The 12120-nt window shown below is 52.9% G+C and overlaps 3 protein-coding genes across 3 annotated transcripts in view; 1 reads left to right on the forward strand and 2 right to left on the reverse strand.

Annotated features, from left to right (window-relative positions):
* The window catches only part of LOC141059260 (oocyte zinc finger protein XlCOF8.4-like), a 60749-nt gene extending 54277 nt beyond the window's left edge, over window positions 1-6472 (reverse strand). The window contains exon 1 of the mRNA XM_073555580.1: window positions 6338-6472. Coding sequence (XP_073411681.1) covers window positions 6338-6364 — 27 coding nt within the window. The 5' untranslated portion in view covers window positions 6365-6472. The remainder of the gene's footprint in view (window positions 1-6337) is intronic.
* Window positions 1-12120, reverse strand: part of LOC141059269 (uncharacterized) — a 1095346-nt gene that overhangs the window by 982332 nt on the left and 100894 nt on the right. The window lies entirely within an intron of this gene.
* The window catches only part of LOC141059247 (uncharacterized), a 317930-nt gene that overhangs the window by 262517 nt on the left and 43293 nt on the right, over window positions 1-12120 (forward strand). The gene's annotated exons all lie outside the window — the stretch shown is intronic.

Consider the following 12120-nt stretch of genomic DNA (forward strand, 5'->3'; position numbering starts at 1 on the left):
CCTGATCGATACCCGATTCTTTAAGAACTGCCAAATCTTCTTCGGCATCGTGGCCTGCTTTTCGGCTGGTAGATAAGACATCCTTCCTTCTGAATCAAGCATGACCCCCAAGAATTTTATTTTGGGCATGGGTATGAGATCTGACTTTGACCAATTTATGATCCATCCTAAACTCTGCAGCGTGGAGATTGAGGACTGACAGTCGACCCTGAGGTGGGTTGCTGAATCTGCTATAATTAGGAAGTCGTCTAGATACGGGACCACCGTGATGTTTTGGGCTCTAAGGTAGGCCACTACCTCTACCATTACTTTTGTGAAGACTCTTGGGGCTGATGCTAGGCTGAAGGGTAGGCAGCGAAACTGATAATGGTATATCGTGCCATCCCTTTCAACCGCGAACCTGAGGTACTTTTGGTGATCCGGGTGGATAGGGACATGGTAATATGCGTTTTTTAGATCTAACGTGCACATTACCACCCCCTTCCCTAGAAGTGGAATCGTGGACCTTATTGATTCCATTTTGAAGCGTCTGTATGTGACCCATTTGTTTAGGGGTTTGAGGTTTATTATGGTTCTGGTTTCCCCCAGGGTTTTTTTTATTGCAAAGAGGCTCGAGTAGTGCCCTCTGCCTTCCTCCTGGGCGGGAACTGGTGTAACTGCTTCCATTTCTAGGAGATCCTGAATGTCCAACAACATGGGAGAAGCTGAACTGAGTCACGAACTGGTCACTAAAAATCTGTTTGAGGGCAGGGAGTTGAGTTCTATCTTGTACCCATGAGAGATGACCTGTAGTACCCAGGGGCTGGAGGTAACTTCCTGCCATTCTCCCGTGAACTTGAGCAATCACCCCCCTACTCTGGTGGCATCATTTTTTCCGGGAGCTGGACAGTGGGCCGGAAAAGATGTTCTCTGTTCCTATTTCTACCCTCGCCTCCTTTGGGGTAGCTCCATCGACCCAACTTCCCTTTCCCCCTGTAGTCCGTTCTCTGGTTGTAGCGGGGTCTACGAAAGGGCTGGTATCTTTTACGCTTCTCTTCAGGGAACCCTTTTTTTCATCTGATGCTTTCTCCAAGATGTCATCGAGCATGAGCCCAACATGTCACCTGTCCAACTCTTAAGCCAGATAGCTCTTCTGGCTGTGTTGGACAAGGACTGGCTTCTGGCCGTGAACCTCACTGATTCTGCCGAGGCGTCGGCCAAAAACCCAGTAGCTAATTTAAGTAAGGGGAGGGACTGCAGGATGGTTTCCTTCGGGGTTCTATTTGACAGATGCTCCTCCAGGTCATCTATCCATAGATGCATGGAGCGTGCTACCGATGTCACAGCTATATTAGTTTTTATAACCGCTGCTGAGCTTTCCCAGGCCCTTTTTAAGAGCCCGTCCGCTTTCCGATCTACGGGTTCCTTCAAGCTTGAGGAATCCTCGAACAGAATTGCCGTCTTTTTTGATACCTTTGCTACGGGGATGTCTATCTTGGGGACCTACTCCCAGACTTTGACCTCCTCAGGGTCAAACGGTAGACGCAACCTAAAGTCTCTGGGGATAGTTAACCTTTTCTCTACCTCCTCCCACTCTTCCAGTATCATTGCCCGTATGTGGGTGTTTACTGGGAATACCATCGAGGTCTGGGAGCGTAATCCTCCGAACATTTCGTCCTGTATTGAGGGGGAAGGAGGGGGTTCCTCGATCTGCATAGTCTGCCGCACCGCCCCCAAAGTTCGTCTGTATCTCCAGACGAAAACAGGTATTTCCTTCCCCTTTCTGGATGCTCTCTGATCTCCTCCTCCGCGTCTGACTCGGACAGAATGTCTTCAGATGACGTATCCGACTCCCTCTGTCTTTTCCTGGATTACTGGGTATTCGCCTGCGGGGTCTGGGAAGTGGCTAGGCCGGATACCGAGGCCTGTACTTCTTCCCTGATTATCGCTCTCATGTTAGACATGAAGGTAGCCTGCTCCTCCCCTACTATACGCTTTGCACATGCGCCACAGAGGGTCTTTTGCCACGTGTCCTTTAGCTTCTTAGAGCAAACCGGACACTTCTTATCCTTCCGCTTAGGCTCCTTTCTCTCCGAGGTGGAGGTTCCCCCCCCCCTAGAACATATAAAATACGAGTTCTGTGGGGTCTATCTTTGCGGGCCCTGCCGTGACCTCTTTTAGAGCTTACTCACGTGACACTGGCTCTCTGCTCTCGCCTCCGTCTTAGCCTGGTCCTCCATCTTCCTGGTAGCGTTGGAAACTGCCGATGTCTGCTGACCACTGTGGAGACAGAGACCTGTAAACGGTGACGGGCCCCTTGCCTGGCCCCTCTGGAGCAGAGTCTGCATACCGATGTGCTGCCGATCCGCTCCTCCGGACGCCTGCCCCACCTCCCTGGTGGGCCTATGCTGCTGCGGACTGTGGTACTGGGCAGTCACCGCCAGAGGTGCCTTAGTGGCGACGCGACCGGAAGTGACGCGTCCCGTGACGTGCGCCGGGCCGCGGTCTGTGACGCATGCCCCGGCCTGCGAGTTCTCTTCCGATGGGGCGGCCGGCCCTGAGGCGCCCCCGGTCTGTGACGCGCGCCTGCTGTTGCACGCCCCTGCCTCCGGGCATAGCGGCTCCCTCCTGACCGAGTTCTCCGGAAAAATGGGGGAAGGCTGTCGGTGGACCGCTTGTGGGACAGTGGACTCCCCAGAGGTGGTCTGGCGGTGGTGGCGTCCAGAGTCGAGAGCCCCCGTCTTGAGGAAGCGACCCGGCGTCTGGGAGCAGCGCTACACCGGAATAGCTGAAGGACCCTCTGTCGGGTGTCAGCTGCAGATTTCTCCAGGTAGGAAGGGAAAGGCTGGTCCCCCCCGATCCTGACCATCTGCATGGAACGGTCGGATATTCCTCTCGTTGTTCCTATCCGCAGTGGGACAGGAAAAACACTAAGGGATGGTAAGGGGGGGGGGGAATCCTTTTAAACTCTCGTGATTTCCTGTTCCACTACGGATGAGAAGGACGTCCTTCAGTTTGCTGTCAGGGGGTGACCTGGAAATTAATTTTTCTTTAATATAAAAAGTGAAATATATGTTATATAAAGTCATTACAAACTAAGTGTTTAGTTCTAGTAATGGTGATAATTATGGCTTACAGCTAGTGATGAGCGAATGTGCTCGCCACTACTCGTTACTCGCCCAAGTATCATGGTTCTCGGTGAGCACCAAGCATTTCCGAGGTTAGTGGTGGGAACTCTGGTCTCCACACAGCTTTTTTGGCATTCTTTAGAGACCCAATTACCATGCAGGGATTGTCTGCCAGGCAATGAAACTCCGCAGCCATCTTTGTTGTGAAAAATAAAATAATAATGGCACATTCATCAAGAAGATGCTATTCACCAGAGGAGGCATACGCTTTCCTTTACCTCTGACACGGATTCAGCCAGTGAGGAAAATCCCACATTCCTCTATTCCTCCTCATCTAGTGAGGAAGGATCCCCAGCAAGGCACCCAAAGACGCAGGCAACTCCTACAGCAATCATTCCAGATTTCATAAGCAGCTCAGGAATCCAGTTTGACACCATCGGCCTCCCTGACATTGACTTCTTCAAATTCTTTTTCAATGACAAAATAATAAATCCTATGGTGGACTAGACAAACTTGTATGTCCATCAATTTTTCACCCAAAATCCCACGTCAGTATATGCCAGATAGACCCACATAAATGCAGCAGAGATTATGACATTTTGGGGGAATTGTGCTGAATATTGGCATAATCAGAAAACCAGAGCGTCGGCATTACTGGAGAACTGATATACTCTACAGTACACCGGTATTCCATATGGCTATGACCAGGGCTGTGGAGTCGGTAAGCCAAACCTCCGACTCTGACCCAACTCTTTGATTTCCATGACTCAGACTCCAACTGACTCCACCAAAATGGGCTTCGATTCCACAACTCCAACTCCACAGCCCTGGAAATGATAAGGACATGATTTGAAGCAATCCAAACACTTTGGGAGTATAGTGATAATGTGCAGTGTCCTCCGAGACAAATCGAACTTTGATCGTCTATACAAAATTCAGCCAGTAGTTGAACACTTCAGCAAAAAATTTGCCGAGGCGTACAACCCCCAAAGGGACATCACTGTAGATGAATCTCTGGTTCATTTCAAAGGGAGGCTAAAATTCCGACAATACCTGCCAAGTAAGAGGGCCAGTACGGAATAAAACTGTACAAACTGTGCGAGGTTCCTCAGTGTACACACACAAATGAAGGGTCTACGAGCGAAGGACACCCAGATTAACCCCTCTGAATGCCTCCTGTCCTGGGGATGAGTGGGAAAATTGTGTGGGAATTGCTGCACCCACTGTTACATACAGTTGCATGCAAAAAAAAAAAAAAATCAGAGAGACCTCCCTAAGCCGCTAATTGGACAAATACTGAAAAAGTGCAACAGCAGAGCCCAGTGCAGGGACAACATAATGGTGGTCAAGTGTAAGGAGAAAAGCGATGTCCTTATCTTATTATTATAACCACCATACACCGTGAAAACAGCCCGTTCGTCACTGTTTGTGGTACCAAAACACAAGTCCCAAAGCCAGATTGTATCTTGGATTACAATCGGTACATGGGGTGTTGATCTCTCAGATCTTCAAACCGTACAGTGCCATGTGAAAAGCTAAAGTAAAATTGGTCATGCAAATTTTACAGATGGCACCGTACAATGCTTTTGTGCTGTTCTGATCTGCAGGCAACAAGGACCTTCCTTCAGTTTCAGGAGGTAGTCATCAAGAAAGGCACTCAGTAAGGGTCCCAGTACTTCTGAAACTGATAGTGCCGTATTGTCCCAGGTCAATATTTCCCAGGACAGGTTCCCCAAACAGCAAAGAAAGGAAGATCACAAAAAGATTGCAGAGTATGCTCCAAGAGAGGAATCCGACAGGACACAATTTATCATTGTGAAACCTGCCCTGAGAAACCTGGCCTTTGAATTAAGGATTACTTAAAATCGTACCACAGGTCCACATATTAATAAAATTAGTTTTTACCCTGTTGACACAACACACTTATAATCTGATGCACTCCACACATCTTACACAAAACACCACATTATAAATTCATACACCAGTAAAACCAAAAGCATTATAATCATTACTATAAAACTATACCTTCAGATAAATTCCTTGAAGGGTCTAGTTTCCAAAATGGGGAATTACCACTGTTTAGGCACATCAGGGGCTCTGCAAACACGACATGATGCCCGCAGACCATTCCATCAAAGTCTGAATTTCTTCCCTTCCGAGCCCTGACGTGCACCCAAACAGTGGTTTTCCTCCACATATGCGGTATTGGCATACTCAGGAGAAATTTCACAACTACTGCAGTACATTTTCTCTTGATGCCCTGGTGAAAATAAAACAATCAGAGCTAAAATATCATTTTTTGTGGAAAAAAATTTGATTTTTTTGTGTTTTCACAGCTCTACGTTTTAAACGTCTGTGAAGAACCTCGGGGTTCAAAGTGCTCACCACACATCTAGACAAGTTCCATGAGGGATCTAGTTCCCAAAATGTGGTTACTTGTGGGGGGTTTCCACTGTTTAGGCACATCGGGGCTCTTCAAACGCGACAGGACATCCACTCAATTCCAGCCAATTTTGTATTCAAAAAGTCAAACAGCGCTCCTTCAATTCCCAGCTCTGCCATGCGCCCAAACAGTGGTTTTTCCCCACATACGAGTTATCGGTATACTGAGGAGAAATTAAACAACAACTTTTGTGGTCCATTTCCTTTCCTCCTGTTACTCTTGTGAAGATAAAAAAAATTGGGGCTAAAAGATCATTTTCATGACTAAAAAGTTAAATGTTAATCTTTTCCTTCCATGTTGCTTCAGTTCCTGTGAAGCACCTGAAGGGTTGATAAACTTCTTGAATGTGGTTTCAGACACTTTGAGGGATGTAGTTTTTAGAATGGTGTCACTTTTGGGTACTTAATGTCATATACACCAGTCAAAGTGACTTAAAATGTGAGGTGGTACAAAAAAAAAAAAAAAAAAAAAAAAGAGGTTTTGCAAATTTTGTTGCAGAAATGAGAAATCACTGGTCAACTTTTAACCCTTATAACTTCCTAACAAAAAAAATTATGCTTCAAAACTTGTGCTGATGTAAAGTAGAAATATGGGAAATGTTATTTATTATCTGCTTTATGTGACATGACTCTCTGATTTAAGGGCATCAAAATTAAAAAAGTTTGCAAATTGCAAACTTTTCACCGACTTTCCGATTTTTTACAAATAAACGCAAGTTATATCAAAGAAATAATACCATTATCATGAAGTACAATATGTCATGAAAAGTGGAGCCTCCAACACAGACCTCCACCCGCAGAGCCGCACTCCACATAGAGAATAATGGAGCCTCCAGCACCGACCTCCACCCGCAGAGCCACACTCCACATAGAGAATAATGGAGCCTCCAGCACCGACCTCCACCCACAGAGCCGCACTCCACTTAGAGAATAATGGAGCCTCCAGCACCGACCTCCACCCGCAGAGCCGCAATCCACATAGAGAATAATGGATCCTCCGGCACCGACCTCCACCCGCGGAGCCACACTCCACATAGAAAATGGAGCCTCCAGCATCGACCTCCACCTGCAGAGCCGCACTCCACATAGAGAATGGAGCCTCCAGCACCGAGCTCCAGCTGCAGAGCCACACTCCACATAGAGAATAATGGAGCCTCCGGCACCGACCTCCACCTGCAGAGCCGCACTCCACATAGAGAATGGAGCCTCCAGCACCGACCTCCACCCGCAGAGCCGCACTCCACATAGAGAATAATGGAGCCTCCAGCACCGACCTCCACCCGCAGAGCCGCACTCCACATAGAGAATGGAGCCTCCAGCACCGACCTCCAGCTGCAGAGCCACACTCCACATAGAGAATAATGGAGCCTCCGGCACCGACCTCCACCTGCAGAGCCGCACTCCACATAGAGAATGGAGCCTCCAGCACCGACCTCCACCCGCAGAGCCGCACTCCACATAGAGAATAATGGAGCCTCCAGCACCGACCTCCACCCGCACTCCACATAGAGAATAATGGAGCCTCCAGCACCGACCTCCACCCGCAGAGCCGCACTCCACATAGAGAATAATGGAGCCTCCAGCACCGACCTCCACCCGCAGAGCCACACTCCACATAGAGAATAATGGAGCCTCCAGCACCGACCTCCACCCGCAGAGCCGCACTCCACATAGAGAATAATGGAGCCTCCAGCACCGACCTCCACCCGCACTCCACATAGAGAATAATGGAGCCTCCAGCACCGACCTCCACCCGCAGAGCCGCACTCCACATAGAGAATAATGGAGCCTCCAGCACCGACCTCCACCCGCAGAGCCACACTCCACATAGAGAATAATGGAGCCTCCGGCACCGACCTCCACCCGCAGAGCCACACTCCACATAGAGAATAATGGAGCCTCCAGCACCGACCTCCACCCGCAGAGCCACACTCCACATAGAGAATAATGGAGCCTCCAGCACCGACCTCCACCCGCAGAGCCGCACTCCACATAGAGAATAATGGAGCCTCCAGCACCGACCTCCACCCGCAGAGCCGCACTCCACATAGAGAATAATGGAGCCTCCAGCACCGACCTCCACATCAATAATGGAGCCTCCAGCACCGACCTCCACCCGCACTCCACATAGAGAATAATGGAGCCTCCGGCACCGACCTCCACCCGCAGAGCCGCACTCCACATAGAGAATAATGGAGCCTCCGGCCCCGACCTCCACCCGCAGAGCTGCACTCCACATAGAGAATAATGGAGCCTCCAGCACCGACCTCCACCCGCAGAGCCGCACTCCACATAGAGAATAATGGAGCCTCCAGCACCGACCTCCACCCGCAGAGCCGCACTCCACATAGAGAATAATGGAGCCTCCAGCACCGACCTCCACCCGCAGAGCCGCACTCCACATAGAGAATAATGGAGCCTCCAGCACCGACCTCCACCCGCAGAGCCGCACTCCACATAGAGAATAATGGAGCCTCCAGCACCGACCTCCATCCGCAGAGCCGCACTCCACATAGAGAATAATGGAGCCTCCAGCACCGACCTCCACCCGCAGAGCCGCACTCCACATAGAGAATAATGGAGCCTCCAGCACCGACCTCCACCCGCAGAGCCGCACTCCACAGAGAATGGAGCCTCCAGCACCGACCTCCACCCGCAGAGCCACACTCCACATAGAGAATAATGGAGCCTCCAGCACCGACCTCCACCCGCAGAGCCACACTCCACATAGAGAATAATGGAGCCTCCAGCACCGACCTCCACCCGCAGAGCCGCACTCCACATAGAGAATAATGGAGCCTCCAGCACCGACCTCCACCCGCACTCCACATAGAGAATAATGGAGCCTCCAGCACCGACCTCCACCCGCAGAGCCGCACTCCACATAAGAGAATAATGGAGCCTCCGGCACCGACCTCCACCCGCAGAGCCGCACTCCACATAGAGGATAATGGAGCCTCCAGCACCGACCTCCACCCGCAGAGCTGCACTCCACATAGAGAATAATGGAGCCTCCAGCACCGACCTCCACCCGCAGAGCCGCACTCCACATAGAGAATAATGGAGCCTCCAGCACCGACCTCCACCCGCAGAGCCGCACTCCACATAAGAGAATAATGGAGCCTCCAGCACCGACCTCCACCCGCAGAGCCGCACTCCACATAGAGAATAATGGAGCTTCCAGCACCGACCTCCACCCGCAGAGCCACACTCCACATAGAGAATAATGGAGCCTCCAGCACCGACCTCCACCCGCAGAGCCGCACTCCACATAGAGAATAATGGAGCCTCCGGCACCGACCTCCACCCGCAGAGCCACACTCCACATAGAGAATAATGGAGCCTCCAGCACCGACCTCCACCCGCAGAGCCGCACTCCACATAGAGAATAATGGAGCCTCCAGCACCGACCTCCACCCGCAGAGCCGCACTCCACAGAGAATGGAGCCTCCAGCACCGACCTCCACCCGCAGAGCCACACTCCACATAGAGAATAATGGAGCCTCCAGCACCGACCTCCACCCGCAGAGCCACACTCCACATAGAGAATAATGGAGCCTCCAGCACCGACCTCCACCCGCAGAGCCGCACTCCACATAGAGAATAATGGAGCCTCCAGCACCGACCTCCACCCGCAGAGCCGCACTCCACATAGAGAATAATGGAGCCTCCAGCACCGACCTCCACATCGAGAATAATGGAGCCTCCAGCACCGACCTCCACCCGCACTCCACATAGAGAATAATGGAGCCTCCGGCACCGACCTCCACCCGCAGAGCCGCACTCCACATAGAGAATAATGGAGCCTCCGGCCCCGACCTCCACCCGCAGAGCTGCACTCCACATAGAGAATAATGGAGCCTCCAGCACCGACCTCCACCCGCAGAGCCGCACTCCACATAGAGAATAATGGAGCCTCCAGCACCGACCTCCACCCGCAGAGCCGCACTCCACATAGAGAATAATGGAGCCTCCAGCACCGACCTCCACCCGCAGAGCCGCACTCCACATAGAGAATAATGGAGCCTCCAGCACCGACCTCCACCCGCAGAGCCGCACTCCACATAGAGAATAATGGAGCCTCCAGCACCGACCTCCATCCGCAGAGCCGCACTCCACATAGAGAATAATGGAGCCTCCAGCACCGACCTCCACCCGCAGAGCCGCACTCCACATAGAGAATAATGGAGCCTCCAGCACCGACCTCCACCCGCAGAGCCGCACTCCACATAGAGAATAATGGAGCCTCCAGCACCGACCTCCACCCGCAGAGCCGCACTCCACAGAGAATGGAGCCTCCAGCACCGACCTCCACCCACAGAGCCGCACTCCACATAGAGAATAATGGAGCCTCCAGCACCGACCTCCATCCGCAGAGCCGCACTCCACATAGAGAATAATGGAGCCTCCAGCACCGACCTCCACCCGCAGAGCCGCACTCCACAGAGAATGGAGCCTCCAGCACCGACCTCCACCCGCAGAGCCGCACTCCACATAGAGAATAATGGAGCCTCCAGCACCGACCTCCATCCGCAGAGCCGCACTCCACATAGAGAATAATGGAGCCTCCAGCACCGACCTCCACCCGCAGAGCCGCACTCCACATAGAGAATAATGGAGCCTCCAGCACCGACCTCCATCCGCAGAGCCGCACTCCACATAGAGAATAATGGAGCCTCCAGCACCGACCTCCACCCGCAGAGCCACACTCCACATAGAGAATAATGGAGCCTCCAGCACCGACCTCCATCCGCAGAGCCACACTCCACATAGAGAATAATGGAGCCTCCAGCACCGACCTCCACCCGCAGAGCCGCACTCCACAGAGAATGGAGCCTCCAGCACCGACCTCCACCCGCAGAGCCGCACTCCACATAGAGAATAATGGAGCCTCCAGCACCGACCTCCATCCGCAGAGCCGCACTCCACATAGAGAATAATGGAGCCTCCAGCACCGACCTCCACCCGCAGAGCCGCACTCCACATAGAGAATAATGGAGCCTCCAGCACCGACCTCCACCCGCAGAGCCGCACTCCACAGAGAATGGAGCCTCCAGCACCGACCTCCACCCGCAGAGCCGCACTCCACATAGAGAATAATGGAGCCTCCAGCACCGACCTCCATCCGCAGAGCCGCACTCCACAGAGAATGGAGCCTCCAGCACCGACCTCCACCCGCAGAGCCACACTCCACATAGAGAATAATGGAGCCTCCAGCACCGACCTCCATCCGCAGAGCCGCACTCCACATAGAGAATAATGGAGCCTCCAGCACCGACCTCCACCCGCAGAGCCGCACTCCACATAGAGAATAATGGAGCCTCCAGCACCGACCTCCACCCGCAGAGCCGCACTCCACAGAGAATGGAGCCTCCAGCACCGACCTCCACCCGCAGAGCCGCACTCCACATAGAGAATAATGGAGCCTCCAGCACCGACCTCCATCCGCAGAGCCGCACTCCACATAGAGAATAATGGAGCCTCCAGCACCGACCTCCACCCGCAGAGCCACACTCCACATAGAGAATAATGGAGCCTCCAGCACCGACCTCCACCCGCAGAGCCACACTCCACATAGAGAATAATGGAGCCTCCAGCACCGACCTCCACCCGCAGAGCCACACTCCACATAGAGAATAATGGAGCCTCCAGCACCGACCTCCACCCGCACTCCACATAGAGAATAATGGAGCCGCCAGCACTGACCTCCACCCGCAGAGCCACACTCCACATAGAGAATAATGGAGCCTCCAGCACCGACCTCCACCCGCAGAGCCGCACTCCACATAGAGAATAATGGGGCCTCCAGCACCGACCTCCACCCGCACTCCACATAGAGAATAATGGAGCCTCCAGCACCGACCTCCACCCGCACTCCACATAGAGAATAATGGAGCCTCCAGCACCGACCTCCACCCGCAGAGCCGCACTCCACATAGAGAATAATGGAGCCTCCAGCACCGACCTCCATCCGCAGAGCCGCACTCCACATAGAGAATAATGGAGCCTCCAGCACCGACCTCCACCCGCAGAGCCACACTCCACATAGAGAATAATGGAGCCTCCAGCACCGACCTCCACCCGCAGAGCCACACTCCACATAGAGAATAATGGAGCCTCCAGCACCGACCTCCACCCGCAGAGCCACACTCCACATAGAGAATAATGGAGCCTCCAGCACCGACCTCCACCCGCAGAGCCACACTCCACATAGAGAATAATGGAGCCTCCAGCACCGACCTCCACCCGCACTCCACATAGAGAATAATGGAGCCGCCAGCACTGACCTCCACCCGCAGAGCCACACTCCACATAGAGAATAATGGAGCCTCCAGCACCGACCTCCACCCGCAGAGCCGCACTCCACATAGAGAATAATGGGGCCTCCAGCACCGACCTCCACCCGCACTCCACATAGAGAATAATGGAGCCTCCAGCACCGACCTCCACCCGCACTCCACATAGAGAATAATGGAGCCTCCAGCACCGACCTCCACCCGCAGAGCCGCACTCCACATAGAGAATAATGGAGCCTCCAGCACCGACCTCCACCCGCAGAGCTACACTCCAC

Source organism: Dendrobates tinctorius, unplaced genomic scaffold (assembly GCF_039654945.1).
Source record: "Dendrobates tinctorius isolate UK_male_01 unplaced genomic scaffold, ASM3965494v1 ptg000226l, whole genome shotgun sequence".
NCBI lineage: Eukaryota > Metazoa > Chordata > Amphibia > Anura > Dendrobatidae > Dendrobates > Dendrobates tinctorius.